General features: G+C 40.8%; 1 protein-coding gene across 1 annotated transcript; it reads right to left on the reverse strand.

Annotated features, from left to right (window-relative positions):
- Positions 1-3,403: 3,403 nt before the first annotated feature.
- SLC35G1 (solute carrier family 35 member G1) lies at positions 3,404-15,707 on the reverse strand. Its single transcript, XM_048858774.2, has 3 exons — positions 15,071-15,707; positions 9,510-9,690; positions 3,404-8,907 (listed from the first exon to the last, which is right to left on the reverse strand). The coding sequence occupies exons 1-3, from the start codon at positions 15,306-15,308 to the stop codon at positions 8,148-8,150; spliced, it is 1,179 nt and encodes a 392-aa protein (XP_048714731.2). The 5' UTR covers positions 15,309-15,707; the 3' UTR covers positions 3,404-8,147.
- Between the last annotated feature and the right edge of the window lie 1,090 nt (positions 15,708-16,797).

Raw genomic sequence — 16,797 nt, forward strand, 5'->3', positions numbered from 1 at the left:
AGACTCTCTCAAGCACAGGCTCAGGCAGTGGTCATTTTGTAACCTTCTTTAAGAACATAAGAACGGCCATACTGGGTCAGACCACAGGTCTGTCTAGCCCAGTATCTTGTCTTCCGACAGTGGCCAATGCCAGGTGCCCCAGAGGGAATGAACAGAACAGGTCATCATCAAGTGATCCATCCCATCGCCCATTCCCAGCTTCTGGAAAACAGAGGCTAGGGACACCATCCCTGCCCATCCTGGCTAATAGCCATTGATGGACCTACAAAAGCAAAACACATTGCAGGAGAAACAATGGGAAAAAAGAAAAGAATGCTGTTATAAAAGTTTACGTTAAACAATATATAGATTAAAAATAAACATTTTACAATAAAATATTTTCTTAAATGTTGCAAAAAATAAACAAATGGAAAAACGTATAAAAATGATTTTTGATTAAAAAGTGGATGCAATTTTTTCAGTTTAAGAATTAAAGAATTTATTAGAGAGACAAGGTAGGTGGGGCTTTATTTATTTTATTGGCAGCTTGGCTGAAGGTACCAGGTGGTGGCCACTGCTAAGACCAATTGAGTACCACATTGGCTGCTCTCAGCCATGCATACAGCCAGCGAGGGGTGTGCTGAATCATTATGGGAGAGCTAATTGCATTATTGCATCTGCTACAATGCTATCACTGCAATGGTATATATAGCAATGGATGTAACACAGCCTAGCCTTGCTCAAAGCAAGTGCATAACATTGTGTGAACTTTTGTGCACTGTGTTAAGCATGTGATATGTATTATCAGCATTCTGGGAAACTGTAAATGACTAACACTAAACTGCTCTAGTGAAGACGAGCCTAATGTGCAATTCTGCAATTTTAAACACGATCCAGGAGCACTATACTGAAATTAACATGTTCAGGGGTTATATCTGAATAAAATTCATGTAGCTTTTGTGTGGTATTGGACAAGGCTGGCATTTGAACACTGTGGCCTGTCTTCCAAATTTTCCATGGAGATAAGAAATGGAAAGGGACACTTGGATCACAAAATATTAAGTGGTTTCTAGGTTGATCCAGGATACCGATAAAGCATCAGGAGTGTTTCTATTTTGCCTGAACTGGCTCAGCCCTTCCTCAGATTAGGTCAGATGTAAAATTCCGATTGAGAGAAAACTAGTACTATAATTATAAACATCTAGTTATTTAAATGTATTCATTTTAAAGATGGTGTTCTTATGAGAAATAACTTCAACCTAAATCTGTAAAGTTTCCATTATATCAATTGCCAGCAGAGCTACTCTACCATGGCAAGTTACTTCCTTTCCCCACTTTAAAAGTTGTTCTAAACTTTACTGACCATATTAAGTGCTATTTTTAACAAAACAGGATGAACTTCATAATGGGTAGATTACGAAGGTTGATGTGGTGCGAAGGTAAATATAACCCAAGTATATTGCTTGTGTTAGGCACGGATATCTGTAGGCCTCACCAACATTTTAACAGGCAAAAAGGGTGTTTTTCAATTCAAGGGTTAATTTTAACAGGGCTTTAAATCGTGTTTAAATGAAGGCTAACATGTCTGAAGTCATGTTACCTGTCTGTGTTTTAGCCTGGGGGAAGCCTGCACAAAAACATGGCCAGCTAACATAACTTAAAATGTTTTACCCTGGATCTTAACCTTAATTTTTCCCCTTGTGTGTATGTTATGATCACATTTTTTCCGTATCACTTCTGTCTCCCAGTACATAATAGACTCACTCTGGGGATGAGTCAGGGTTGTGTCATGAAGGAGGCTGTTGTCTGTAGGAGCACTGCCTCATTTGTTGCAGAAGCTGGAAAGTGAATGAAGCAAGGGACTGCTGGAAGAGAAAGGATGCTCTCATGGTTAAGACACTTAAATGCTGCTCTGGAGCACTGATATCCCTGCCTCTGTCACAAAGTTCCTATGTGATGCTGGGCACAGCACTTAAACAACATTTTTTACAGGTGGTCATTTAGGCTGTCTACACTACCACGGTAAGACTACCTACGCTACACAACTCCAGCTACGTGAATAATGTAGCTGGAGTCAACATACCTTAGGTCGAGTTACCGTGGGGCCTACACTGCGGAGTGTGTGTGTGTCTTATCTTACTCTTCTCTTTGAGGGTAGAGTACAAGGGTCGACTGGAGAGTGATCTGCACTTGATTTGGCAGGTCTTCACTAGACCAGCTAAATTGATGGCTGGTGGATCAATCTCAGAGTGTTGATCCCTGCCCTAATTGTGTAGACCTGCCCTAATTGTGTGTTCCTCATTTTCTGAGTGCTTGACTTGCGACTCTGGGGTCTAAATTGCACTCACAGCTACAATTGAAGTCAATGGGAGCTCTAACTGAACACAGAGTGCTACATAATGCTAATTACTTTGAAAATCAGGTTCTAGTCATCTGAAACTGGGCACCCAAAATTAGTTGATCCATTTGACTTTAAATCTGTGCCTCAGCTCCTCATCTGTAAAATGAGGACAATAGTATCCCCTGAACTCACAGCAGCATTGTGAAGATAATTCATTCATGTTTGTGAAGTACTTGAATACTACAATGATGAGCACCATAGAAAAACCCAGGCAGAAATTAAAAATTCTGCCTTCAGAGAAGGATTTGAATATTGTGCAGTAGATAAGGCCTAAAGTCACATATTGAACAGCTGCCCGTTAATTCAGTACCATTGGTCCTGTGTACTAGATGAAGCTAAGATCCTGTGAGGGGAAAAATAGTTGTGATTATGTAATTACAGACTGTATTATAATACATACCACAGGATGACCTGATTAAACACTCAAAAGTTAGGAAATGCCAAGATCAAAGTTTTCACAGAAAACCTTAATTCTAGCATTTCCTAAATTTTGAGTAGTTGACTTAATCTTAATGTTCTTTTAACAGTTGGTGTAATATTTGTATACACTGCTCAGTGAGTTGGTTCCACAGTATAAAAAAAAGTCTGCAGCAGTGCTGCTACAGACTTCAGCAATGGGTATCTGTGTATAGATGCACAGGTAGCACACAGGAACCTATAGTCAGGTTGCTGCATGCAAGTTGTTTTATGTATTGGCGCAATTAATTATGGAAGCTTAGCCAATATTTGTCCACCAGTTTCTTAGAATAGGTGAAGCATGGATTAGGACTACAAGGGACTCAGTGTAATCAGGCCCTGATTCACAAAATTTAAAAAGAAAATCAGAAGCAGAAAAATTAGATTTGATTTTCACAAATGCTGAGAACTCAGTTTCCATTGATTTCAACTGGAGATGTAGGTGCTCAACACCTTTAAAAATTAGGTCCACAGACTCTGGTTGATCAGCTGTTCTTTGTTAAAGATTATGTTTAGAATTGTTCTATTAACCAAATGAAAACCAAAACTTGCTTATTCTTCTTATTCATTTTATTAAGTTATGAAATATAAACCTTTTATGAAAATGTTAACATTTCAAGATATAGGAATTAAAATAATCTTTCAAAAATATACCAGTAGATACCAAAAAACAGTAACTTCTACAAAACATACGCTTTCACATACATTTAACTACGTAATAGATAGAGACTCTTCAATTAGTGCTAGAGGTATCTGATTTTTACCCCATTTTTTGTGAAACTGTACCTCACGTAGTATATAAAATTACCCACTCTAATAAACTGTATGAGTGACAATACAATATGGCCTGTATACTGAGGTATATCCAACCCCAGAATCCCCTCCCCAGCTGCAGGCTCACAGAGGCACCACACTCCTCTTTGGACATGCTGACGGTCAAGAGACTGAACTCTCTTGATAGCAGCTATGTAATGCCCAAAATAATCAATGTTGCGCTCTTGCTGCCAACATTGGCAACCCTGCCACCTACTAGAGTCCATAATTGCATCCAATTCTGCTTATGGGACCGATGCTGAATAGTGGAGTCCCAAACCTGGAGCTGGGAAACAGATTCTCCCGGCTGACTAAATGCCAGTCAGCAAAGGGAGAAATTTTGAAGAGACTGACTAGTTAGAAATTAACATTTCCCTAGAAGACAGCTCCTGAATGAAGCTCAACAAGAGATTTCTTCCCTCCAAATGGTGATCAAGAGTGGTAAGGCCCATCTCTTCACAACATGCAATCAGAGGAAGAAGCTTCTATCTATTGGAGAACAACATTTGAGCATTTGGAAGTGGGAAAACATAATTCCAATTTAAGGTTTGACAGCAAAAAGCACAATTGGCTTGGACCCACACCACTCACCAATGGTGCTATACTAGGGGTTACTCAAACGCTATTGGTGCAGTAACTCCCAAAGTCTGTGCAGCACCAGGATAATAGGAGGAAAGAGAACCAGATGCTGGACAGGTAATTTAGTATGTGGGGATTTCAGTTACATATATATCCTGTTTCTCCCCCATGCACATTCTTAAATCCCTGGTGCAGAAGTTGGATTTTCTTTAGGGCTTTTCAGAACCAAATAAACCCTGGACATGTTGACCTGCTGTACAGTCGCCATATGAAGACTTTTGGGCCACAAGCCTGGAGTATAATTCAGGCAAATAAGGCTCTAAGGTTGTAAAGTCCCACTGAAGTCATGGCAGCTGAATTCACTGGATTTTTGCCTACTAAAATAGCATATGTTACAGTCAATGCACCAGTAAAAATTTAGTCTTTTGACCCTGCATTTTTGTGCAGGACAACATTTATAATGTTTTTTTATTTAGGAGCTACTGAAATCAGTGGTTACAAGTGTCCCATTGATTTTAATAGACCTTTTTATAATAAAAATTGTATGCAGTAATAGTGCATAATATTCCATAGAAAAAAATTCCTAAGAAATACAGTACATTTGTCCAATTTCATAAAAATGGTTTAAAAGACACTAAAAGATGTTAAACATTAATGCCATGTTTCTGATTTAGAGGTTGGAAAAATAGCACCTGAAATCCTGAGAAATTTGTTGCTCTATAATTCAAAAATGCCTTTCCAGAATAAGATTATTTTCTTGGGGTGGGGGGTAGAGAGGGGAGGGGAAAGGAAAAAAAAAAAAAAGACTTGGGCCAGAAAAGTTACCTGACAACTCAATTTCAATCTGATATAGTTTTAAAATCTGCAGTGTAAGCTCCTGAAAAGCAGATATTTGAATGCCCAGTATAACTTATTAAAAGAGAAGCATTTTCACCAGCTACTGCATTTTAAGGCAGTTATTTTAGCCATTTCATAACTATTTTCTTCAAAACTGTCCAAATTTAACTTTTTAGCTATAGTTTAAGAAAGCATCTGAAATTGGTTTCAAAAATTTTTGAGGTGCTTCAAAAACCATACAATACTTAAAATGATTTACACTACTAAAAATGAATCTGGAAAGACAAGTTGTAGATGCCTAAAATCATGCTTTATAAACAGAACAAATAAATATATCAGCACTGCTGTATATCACTATACTCAAGGTCTTCCTCTCCATATTGTTTGAGCAACCATCATCTAAAAAGTTTTTTAAATCCAAATGAAGGCATTGCCCTTTTTAAAGAGCAAAAAGTGTTATAAAAGAAATTTGCTTAACTCAATTTATAAAGAAAGTAACACAATATAAGCCGTATCTTGCAAGATAGTGAATGCCTGCAACTCCCACTGATTTCATTGGAAGATGCAGGTACCCAGATATTCAACACCTTGCATCATCAGGCCCTAAAACATCTGGGACAACAAAAAATTTGTAGTTCAAACAGACCACAAAACCAGGTTTATTGTTTTCCTTCTTTCTATACACGCAATATTGTAAGAAAGTTTGGGAATAATGAGTGTGAACAGTCATGGAGAACCCCAAAGAAATCACAGTTTTGGACAAAAAAAATTACTTTGCCAGTTTGCTAACAGATGTTTGTTTTAAAAAGGATTAATAAAAATTTCAGTTTTAAGACTGACTTGCTATATCTCATTTACCATAGACAGTAAATTACACTTAAGGTGAAGATTTGAAGAAGAAAACTTGAGAAAAAGATTTGTTCCAAAGTTACTAAACCAATAAACTGTCTATTTCAGACCTGCATATTTTCTATACTTAAGTAAATATTCATATATAATAAGACAACAAAACCTCTCTTCAGTAATTCAGGCTACTAAATCATATGCATCAATTTATAATAATTCAGGGACAATGTATGATTCAAACATTTTCAACATAATTTCTAAAAAAGACAACCCTCCATAATACTTATGACTCTGTATTGTTGAAACTGGATCATTGTTATATTTTCATATTTTTTATTAAGTTTCCTTAATTCCTTTCCCTAGAGTTTTGACCTTGACATCAACAAAAGCAGCCTCAAACCCACAGCATATATTCTGAGGCAATCTTACACAAATATGGCTCATTTCTTCTAGAAGCATCCTAAAGCACTTTACTAGTGTTATACATGCAGGAATCACTTCACCCAAACCACCGCAGAGTGGAGTGCAACAGTTTTAACAATTTATCTCATGAAAGTGATGGTACAAGATAAGACTATATCCATTATTTTATGTCAGTTTCCACACACAGGATGTATTCTTGGGTTACGACTATAAAAGATCTTCCTCTTTCAGGAAAGAAGAGGAAACAATGTAATTGCCTGAAAAACTTCACAGGGAACAGTGTAAAGGGTCTCAGCAAAGTAAAAATTAAATTAATCTTAAAACTCAATTGGACTGAGACCCACCAGTACATCACAATCCATTCTGGGAAACCACTATGTATTATAGTGAACTTCTTTTCCTGCCCATAAAACTGGGAAACTGGACTCTATATTGTAATATTACCGTAGTCATTGCTATCAAAACATAGTTTTCAAACATTAAAAATGACATGTGAGGAGTGCAGGGTACATTTTGTACATTCTCCACTATGACGCTGGCTAACCAGTGCTGTTTGTGGAATCTCTAAATACCTTTCATTAGCTAGTGACAAGAAGAAAAGGGAGGTTTTACAATAAAACATTAAACATAACTGCAGCCAAGAAAAGTGCAACTTTTTTTTCCACAAAAATACTTTACACAAAGTATTAAACAAAATTGCTGAACAGCATTTTGAGTAATCTAAATTAAATACCTAAAAAAATACAAATAAAATATTTTTTGCATAGAATTAAGGATAGTGCAACACAGCATAACATTTTGTAGCGTAAGAAATGGTCTACTCACAAAGGGCTATATTAACAACCATTTTCTTTAATCACTGAAATTGTAGCAACTAAAGAAGTAGTAAATCAATGTGACGTGGTCTATTGGGAAAGTCACTTTAAATTAAAAAAGTTAACTGACATAATGTTACATGTTAAGCCACTGAAAATAGTTTTCAGATTTACTTTGGCATTATCAGCCCTGCTCTCTTTTGATAATCAGAAAAACAAAAGAATTTTCAAAAATAATAATACAGAAGATTAAAGAGCATATGTTTATTTAGAACCCAATTAAGAAAAATCCCTACATATCCAGCTTCTGTTTTCTGCAGAGATTTTTGGAGGCTGCCACATGTATCAGCCTTGCATGCCTGTTGTACAGAAGCTGTATTATTTTGTTGTTGTTTCTTTTTGCTGAATGGGGCCCTAACTGCTTGGAGTAAGTGTATTCATGAAACTATGTCACTGAGCACTTCTAAGATTAAAAATAGAAAATTTGAGTAGAGTTAAGAAAAAATAATTAGACTCCACTGCCTTGCTCCTATTCTATTCAGTTATACCTGTAGTAAGTGAATGCAAACTACTACCTTAGAATGGTAGACTAACTCCCACTTTAGAGATGGGTAAGTGACTATACAAGGTGTAAGAAATGGAGAATCAGGCCCAAAAATTTAAAGAAACAACACTAGTTTGTGGGAAAGAGAAAAAAACTTCTGTATACAGTTACTGCCTGTTTAAGATAGCAATCAGGAAACAGAGACAGCAAGATCTGTGAAAATACACCAATGCCTTCCTCAGTATGACACTGAGTAGCACATGCTGAACCAGCTAGTTAAAACATCTGCTATGCTGCTTGAAAGTCAGCTGACTCCTCCTCTTGGGGACAATTTGGTAACAGAGAGTTAAATAAATGAAATATTTTAAATAAATAAAATATATCTTACTATAAAATATATTTTCCCAAGATTATGATGGTTATCTTTGTTTCTGTGATGAAAGTGTCTGACTTGCTAGATTTCATTTTCTTTAGCCTTTTTTGAATTCTGTTGCCACTTACGAATGGCAGTTCCAGAGCTACTGGCTACTACACAAAGGGCACCACCCACCGTCCACCAAGTTGGCAGATGATTGAGGAAAAGAATCTGTAAGATAAAAGCGAACACCACATCCATGGTTTTCATTATGGCAACAGGACCAGCCTTCTCTATCTGTAATGCTTTTGTGAGAAATATCTGACCCCCCAACCCTAACAGTCCAATTAATATTAGGAGAAATCTATCTGTACCACAATATGGTAAAGTCCATTCATCTATTACAAACAGTGCTACAATGCATACAATTAATCCAATTACTGCATAATACCAAATAGACAAAAAATAATGCACAGATTTTCCCATCTTTCTTAATATAACAAAAGTTGAAGCTGTTGATACTGCACTTATGACAGCAGCTATTGTTCCTTTAAGATGATTTGTATAGCTTCCTTCAATCCCTATAATATTGGATCCAAACAGAAAAGGCGGTCTTGCAATAAGAACCACTCCAGTGATCGTAAAGAGGGTAAAAAGAAGATCCCAAAGGCTGTATGTCTCCTTGAGAAATATCCAGGCTAACAATGATGTAAAAACTGGACTGCTGAAAGTTATAACAGTGGCATCAGCTAGAGGCATTACTTGGAAAGCATAGTAGAGAAGAATCATTGCACCAGAGCCAAGGAATCCTCGAAAGAAAAGAAAAACTCGTTTACCTTTTGGTCCCAAAAACCCTGTTCTGAAAATTAAAAAGAAAAACAAAGATATAATCACATTGATCTCATAGCCTGATGATTCATAATCAAACATTTAATTTCACTACATTCATACCCTCAAATGAGGGACTTTTTATCATGAAACTGTCAGAATACCTTAATTTGGCTCTCTGCAGAGATTTTTTTTGGATTACTGTAACACCCAGAAGCCTCCATCAGAATCAAGATCCCATTGTACTAGTTAGGCATTGTTGTACTGCTTGCAAAATAACTCCATAGAAAATATAAAGAGAAATCCTACTAATGACTTTCTATTTTTAAGGATAATATCTCAGAGTTTCAGTGACGTATTTTTGGAATAATCCCTTCTTCTACTGCTCAGAGGCTCAAAATATTTCAGAGATGTTTTCTGAATCTCAATGTCATTAAGAAAACAATGCTATTTATTTAGTGAGAAGTTACAAATGTTTCTTGAAACATTTCTTTTCTTCAATTAAATCCTGAATTAAAATAATACTTGCAGTCAGATTTACTTTCCAATTTCATTAATGATAGCTGTGGATATATTATTACCTACAGAACATTAGGTACCTCACAAGATTTTGTATTTAGACACAATACCTACTTGTAGTATATTAAACCAGGAAGAACAAATGCCATTTGGAAAACACATCGAAATGCACTGATTTCCACTGAATGTACATCTTCAATTTTTTTAAGAAACAAAGAAGCCACTGAGAAAAGGAAGGCAGACAATATAGTATAAAACAAGCCAAGTCCTGGGCAGGTGAATTTCTTCTTTGTTCCTGCAACAGATAATAAATTCCAGTTAGTAACTAACAGTAATTTACCTAATAGTAGGTATTTCAGTTGTATTTGAAATTATGATTGTCCATACGATGTAGTTATATGGGGAGTCGGGGGAAGCAGCAAGGGGTGGGAAGGCAAAAGAAACAAGAGAAAAGTACCACTTTTATTCATTGTAAGTACATCCCAAGCCCCTTATTAATATTTTCTTAGATCTCATGTATAGGAGGTGAAATTCAATACATAATGGCATTACACTCTTACAAATCACATTTTATTTGTCAGCTTAGGTGGTTTACATTTTTGGTTAATATCAAAATATTTGATTGTAATTTGGGAAATTCATTGCATCTGTGGTCCCCAAACTGTGGTGCAGACCCTTCTAGGGGGGCACGGGGGAACATTCAGGAGGGCATGGCAAGACCCAGGCCAGCCCCCACAAGGGGATGGGGGAGTACCACCCAGCCCTGCTCTGCTCCCAGGCGCAGCCCCAGCCCGACCATGACTCTGCTCCCAGCCCCGCCCCCACCTCAATCCCCAGCCGTAGCTCCACTCCCAGCTCCGGCCCCAGCCCAGCCCCGCACCTCAGCCCCCAGCTGTGGCCCTGCTCCTGGCCCCCTTAACCCTTGTCGGGGTGGGGGGGGAGTGAAGGGGGAGAGGCACCATGTGAAAAGTTTGGGGACCACTGGATTACATGCATCAGGTTTCTTTCTGACCACTGCTCTAGGTTTGAGGCTTAGAAAATATAACTGTGAAAGTGTACTGGCTCCTGCCAGGTCATGAAACACTGAACCTTAAGGCATATACGTCACCTTACTTCATTAAAATTCCAAAGACAAAAATCTTTGTTTAAAAAGCCAGTTAAGGTTGCTAAATGACAACAGTTACCTATCACACCATCTAAAAAACCTAAACACTTAAAATCAAGGAAATGATTCATTACGTATAACATGAATCTTACATCGTTTACATAAACAAGTACAAAGAAATGCATATTTCATCATAACACAACCCCCTTAAATCTATTCTATGGATTTCTGGAGTTTTGGGGGTTTACCAATATTTTCTTGTAACAGATACTAAAATGGAAATATTTTTAACTAAAATAATTTTAAATTTGGTCAAGTGTTCAATCATCATGGTCTTGTTAAACAGTCCCTGCATCTTTGCCAGTTCTATAGACACAGGAGTTTCATCCCTGAATTCATCTGATTCCATCTTCCAGTTTCCCCCCCATAAGAAGGTCCCTAACTCTGCTTCTTTGCTGGTCTTGAGGCTCCCTGATACTTCAGGCACCCTTCAGTGACATTTTCCTCCCTCTTCCTGGTCCCCCTCTATGTCCTCCAGTGATTCACAAAATGGCAAAAGGGGTGAAGATGAACTGCTGATGACCTGCAACATGCCTCCAGAGAAAACAAAATCTCTTTGCAAAATAAGATGAACACTCTACTCACTAAACCATTAACTGAAGGAAAGTTAGAATCTCAAGGGTACAATATTAGCAAGGAGTTCTCATGTCATTAGAAGGGGAAAAATGATTGTACATATAAAAAAAGCATAATATTTTATGGTGACCCTAACTTGTATGCCACCACATAAAGATAATAAATGGAACAGCCACTCTCTAAAGCAGTTAGTTGTGATGAAAGATGGCTCCCCTTAGATAATGGGGGAGGCAGGGAGGCTGACAGATCTCACAGACGGAGCACAAGGAATGACGTGACAGGACACAGCAGAAAGTTGCCTAGCAAGCAACCAAGAATCAAAATAGGGATTTGTTATATTTAATTAAGAAAGATTGTTCACAACCCACTTCGACCCTCCTTGGAATCACGACTCGAAGGTTAAGAAACTGCTCTATACCATCTAAAAGATGAGATTCCAGGCTGGCCTAATGTTTTATGACATTGGGTCCAGCTTTAACAGTTCTTAAGATAGCAGACATTAAAATCAGCTTGGAATTGAAGTGGGCTAGTGGGAACAGGGAAGGCAAATGATTACCAAAATGATGTCACTTTAAGGTTCAAAATCTCACACCACACTAGAGTGGGAAATTAATGACATTTCCAGTTGATTGCAACATTTGTTTTAGCTCTAGTAGCTCATAAGAAAGCAGTCCTTAAATCTGTCACTCATCTTCTATGCTATTCTGGCACTAGCCTAGAATTTTTAGCAATTGAAGACTAGTGTAAATTTTAATCCCTGAATAATATAATTGTCCCCATTGTGTAAGTAAGTCAGTCTCTTTTTCTCTCTCTCTCTCACACACACACACACACACACACACTTTAAAATTATTGCCTGAGATATTACAGTAAGGAGACTCAGTGACCTACAGCTGAAAGAGGAGATCCAAACCCATGCTGATCCAGGGAGGGAAGCACAAAAACAGAAAATCAAATTCATATTTCCTGCATGGTAGCCTGTTAGATTACTACAAATAGTAGAAGTCAACCAAAAAAATGGGAACCCTGAAGTGGATAGCGAATCAAATTAAAGCAAGAGCAAGAGCTCCCACATCTAGTATAAGCTTATGATTTGAAGAAAAAGAAAATTTTCTGAGAACTCTTAGCTTTAGTAATTTAGCCAGTGTACTATGCATGTCTGAAAAACGTACTCCTCCATTATGACCTAACACTGGACTGTCAGAAAAATAAAAAGATATCAGAGAACACTAGAACTGAAAACAGTGATATCTCAGATTACCAAAGCAAGAATTTACGACATAAAACAGTGCTTCTCAATACACTACTACTGTACTGATACAATTAAATAAGACCCTCCCTCCCCATGAGAATTAAAGTTGCTCAAGTTTATTTTCTTTCAAAGAACATACCAAGAAGAAAGTACGGTAAAGCAACATTCCTACCCAACTCAATGGAAGTCTGCAAATATTAACCTTTATCACCATGACACTCAACCACTCCAACAAACATGCATTCAGTTCAAAAATATCATTGCCTAGCAGCTCGAAAAGCTCTGAGAACAGGGAAAAGAAAGCTTTAAATGACACCTGAGCTTTCGCTACTAGATGCGTAAACATTTAAACAGAGCAGGTGTTACAGCAGCTTCTTATAGTTTCCCTAGTTCCGTTCCCTAATCAGTTCCACTCCCCAGTCCCTTAGACAACCTCCACCCCTTGTTTTAAGCTCTAGACAGGTACCTCCTGACTCCTGCCCCACTCAGTTTTCTTCTTGTAAACTACGAGCATTTACATTTAACATATCTAAGTTTCATATGTGTAATTGTTATACTTGCAAAATATATACAAATAAAAATGTTTAGTTTGCAAAACAAAATGGAGTGGGCAGCTGAGAGATGGCAAGAGAAGGTAAAGGACATCGACCAAGAATGTTCTCCAAGTCCAGAAGAAGAGCTCCTAACCTTCATGTCTTAGGATGCTCACAAGAGAGGAATTATCTGGCAGACCTCAGGAAAGCTGCAGGAATAAGTTTGTGTGTGTGGGCTTCCCAAATTCCAGGAGACAAGCTCTGGACATGGACCCTTGTTTATAAGACAGCTCAGTCAGTGAGGAATCCATCTACAGTACTCACATGCTTAAAGTTAAAGCACTTGCATAAGTCTTTGCAGGATCATGGCTAGAGCCCCATGTTTTTCACAATTGCAAAATAAAATGAAAAACAAAAAATGTATAAAATTAAATGAAAAATTCCCCACATTGATGGCTCCTGCCCCACAGGGCTGGGCCCAACTCCCTGCTCTTGGCATGGGATTGCAGCACCACTCAGGTTTGGCCAGGCTGCCCTTTGACAATCATGATGGGGTGGAGGGTGGGGATTTGAGTGAGTGGCACTGTGACCCATGGGCAGACTGCAGTGCCCTCAGTGAGAAACTGGGTGAATCTGCAGAGCAGGGTGAGTAGTGCAGCATCTCCCATCCCCACAGGGGGTAGGACCCAGCCAACCCATATGAATAAAATGAAAAAGCACAAAAATATAAAAATATAAAAAAAACCCAAGAATTTCATGTGGCTCTAATAAAAATAACCAACTATAAAATATAAAAAATGACCTCAGACTATCAGAGAAAATAAAGTGAAGTAAAATATCTGTATTACCAATGAAGCCTCATAGTGGAGGCCTCATAAGTATGTGGATTTTCCCTCATATTTCTTCATTATAAGCAGAGTACGGTTCAGAAAATATTGCTCACAAGGCCAAAGTTCATTGTCCGTTATCTCTTAGTCATTTTCATTTACTCGGAACTGGCACACAAAGTTTACAATCCAAGAACAAATGCCCTCTGCACAGGTTTTCCCCACAAGATAAGCTCTAGGAAGCCAATCTCAGTGCTTGGTCAAAGAAAAGCAGAGACAAGTTCAGTCTTGTTAAATAACCACTAAGCTAGGAACCAGGAACTTCAGGACTTTCTCAGGTGTCATTTAAAGCTTTCTTTTCCCTGTTCTCAGAGCTGGACACTCACTCATGTGGCCTTGGGCAGGAGAGGTCACTGAAGCTTTGTGTCCACTTGTTTCCCAGTATGTAAAATAGACCGTGATATTTCTGTACCTCTGCAGAATGCTGTGTGGTCTTGTTGGGAGAGGATCCTAAAGCCCTTTAAACATGAAGTTATATAGTGCTAAGGATAGTTAGGATGGTGAGTCCAAGCAATCTGGGCTTCACTTCTCTATACTTGTACCTTTAATGAATTAAGATGGTTTTAACCTGGGGGGAATGGGACAAACAAAAGAGTATGAAGGGAACACAGTAGCAGCTGTGTTAGTCTGTATTTGCAAAAAGAACAGGCGTACTAGTGGCACCTTAGAGACTAACCAATTTATTTGAGCATAAGCTTTCCTGAGCTACAGCTCACTTCATCAGAATGCATGAAAGCTCATGCTCAAAGAAATTGGTTAGTCTCTAAGGTGCCACAAGTACTCCTTTCTTGAAGGGAACAGGAGACCGAGGGCAAAATGTCCAAACGCGGGTAGCTACGTGTCCTGATTCACACCCGCCGCGTGTCAGGGGGTTGTGGTTGCCCAACGCCGTGGAAAGCCGACGTTAGGCCGCTGCCCAGCGCGCCAGCGGACGAGTGTTGAGGCAGGGGAGTGAGCTCTGAGCGCGCAGGGCTCGCTGGCCGTTAGGCCACGCGAAGGCGGGGGCAGACCGCGGCCGCGCTGCCCCACAGCCCCTCTGAGACCCGCACTGTCCCTGGAGACAGCGGATCGCGCCCCCATCTGCCTGGCGCCCTCAGGGGAGCGGCCCCAGGAGCACAGCTTGCGCCCAGTCACCGTGTTGGATGTACCCTGGTGCCCGCTTCCTCCGCCTGGCAGTGTCCCCCCGAGGGGCGGGGAGCCCACGCCGCAGGGCAGGGCAGGCCACGGCTCCCCTCCCCCGCCGGCCGGGCTTCCCTCCTCACCGGGCGTCTTCCGTGCCCACGGGAGCCTGCAGCGCGGCCGGGATGAGCCTGAGCAGCAGCTACAGCCACCGCCTCCGGGCTCCTGGGCGCCCGCCGCCTCCATGGCGCCCGCCTGGCACGGGGGGTGCTGCCCCGCGCCCCCCGCATCCTCCTCCTCCTCGCTCCGCGGCGGCGCCAGCTCCCGTCCTCCTACGGGGGGAGCAGCAGCAGCACCGCCGCTGCCCAGGTGCCGCACCATGGGGCCGGCTGGGAGCTCCTGCTGGCTCTGCACGCTGATGCCGGCCAGCCGGCTCGCACCCGGCTTCCTGCGCACGCGGGGGCCCCGCCCAGGTACCGCCCCCTGGGCTGGGGCTTGCTGCAGCCTGCGGAAGGCTTGTGTTTGCCCAGCCCTGTCACGGCTTGAAGGGTCGGCCGCCGGCGCCCAGCCTCCAAAGGGCTCCCTCCCCGTCAGATACCTAACCCGCGCCTGGCCTCAGCCGGGGAGCGACCCCTGTCCCTTGGTATCCTAACTCCGCATCGCCGCTCCTCGCCGATCTCTCCCCCGGAGGCCGGGCCCCACAACTCGGGCTGCGCGGCAGAGGTTCCGCTGGCGGTAGTTAAAGTGGATTGAACAGGAGGGGGCGCGCTCTCCTCCCCAGCCACAGAAGGGAGGGAGCTGCCTGAGGAGGCAATGCCGCGCTTCCCCCGCTCTCCCTTAGGTTCACCCTGGTGTGCTGCTGCGGGTCCGTCAGCGCCTTGTGTGTGGGCTTCTGTTTAGCTGCATCCCTGATGCTGCTGGCGCAGAGGCCTTAGCTGGCCGCTAGGGTGACCACGTCCATTTCAAGGACATAAAGCAAAACTTTGAAAAATGAGGCAAAGCTTATTTTTGAAAAAAGAAAAGGAGTACTTGTGGCACCTTAGAGACTAACCAATTTATTTGCGCATGAGCTTTCCTGAGCTACAGCTCACTTCATCCGATGCATACCGTGGAAACTGCAGCAGACTTTATATACACACAGAGATCATGAAACAATACCTCCTCCCACCCCACTGTCCTGCTGGTAATAGCTTATCTAAAGTGATCATCAAGTTGGGCCATTTCCAGCACAAATCCAGGTTTTCTCACCCTCCACCCCCCCCCCCCCCCACACACACAAACTCACTCTCCTGCAGCGGCCCAGGCAGCAACATGACAGCTGAGAGTCTGCACAAACGTTTCACTGAGATAATAGCTTAGCTTTCACTTGGTCTTTCTCATTCTGCCATTGTCACTGTGCAAAATCTATCAGGGACCAACTAATCCAGTTTCTGCACCAATTTATATGCCAGGCATTTATTTCCACTGTCTCATTAAAAACTAATTGAATCATACCACTGAACAATGATCTCAGCAGTGACTATCATCTTTCAGAGTTCAAAAGTGCTTTTATCTGGCTGAACCTGTTCTTGTGCACACATGAATGTCCACAGGCATCATCAGATAATTTCCTGACATAGTGCTTGCAATTAGGCAAGCATTGTGAGCAAACACACATTTCTACACAATAACAAAATGTTTACAAATTACTTCGGTGCAGATCTACAAAGGTATTTGTGCTCCTAACTTCCATGGAAATCAATGGAAGTTAGAAGCCTAAATACCTTTGTGGATCTGGGCCTTTGAGACAGACCTTTTTTGCTCTGTCCTCCCCCTTCTCCTTTTCCAAATAGCGGGAAAAGAGCAATTCATGTTCAAGGAAGCTTATGAA

Source organism: Caretta caretta, chromosome 7 (assembly GCF_965140235.1).
Source record: "Caretta caretta isolate rCarCar2 chromosome 7, rCarCar1.hap1, whole genome shotgun sequence".
Taxonomy (NCBI): domain Eukaryota; kingdom Metazoa; phylum Chordata; order Testudines; family Cheloniidae; genus Caretta; species Caretta caretta.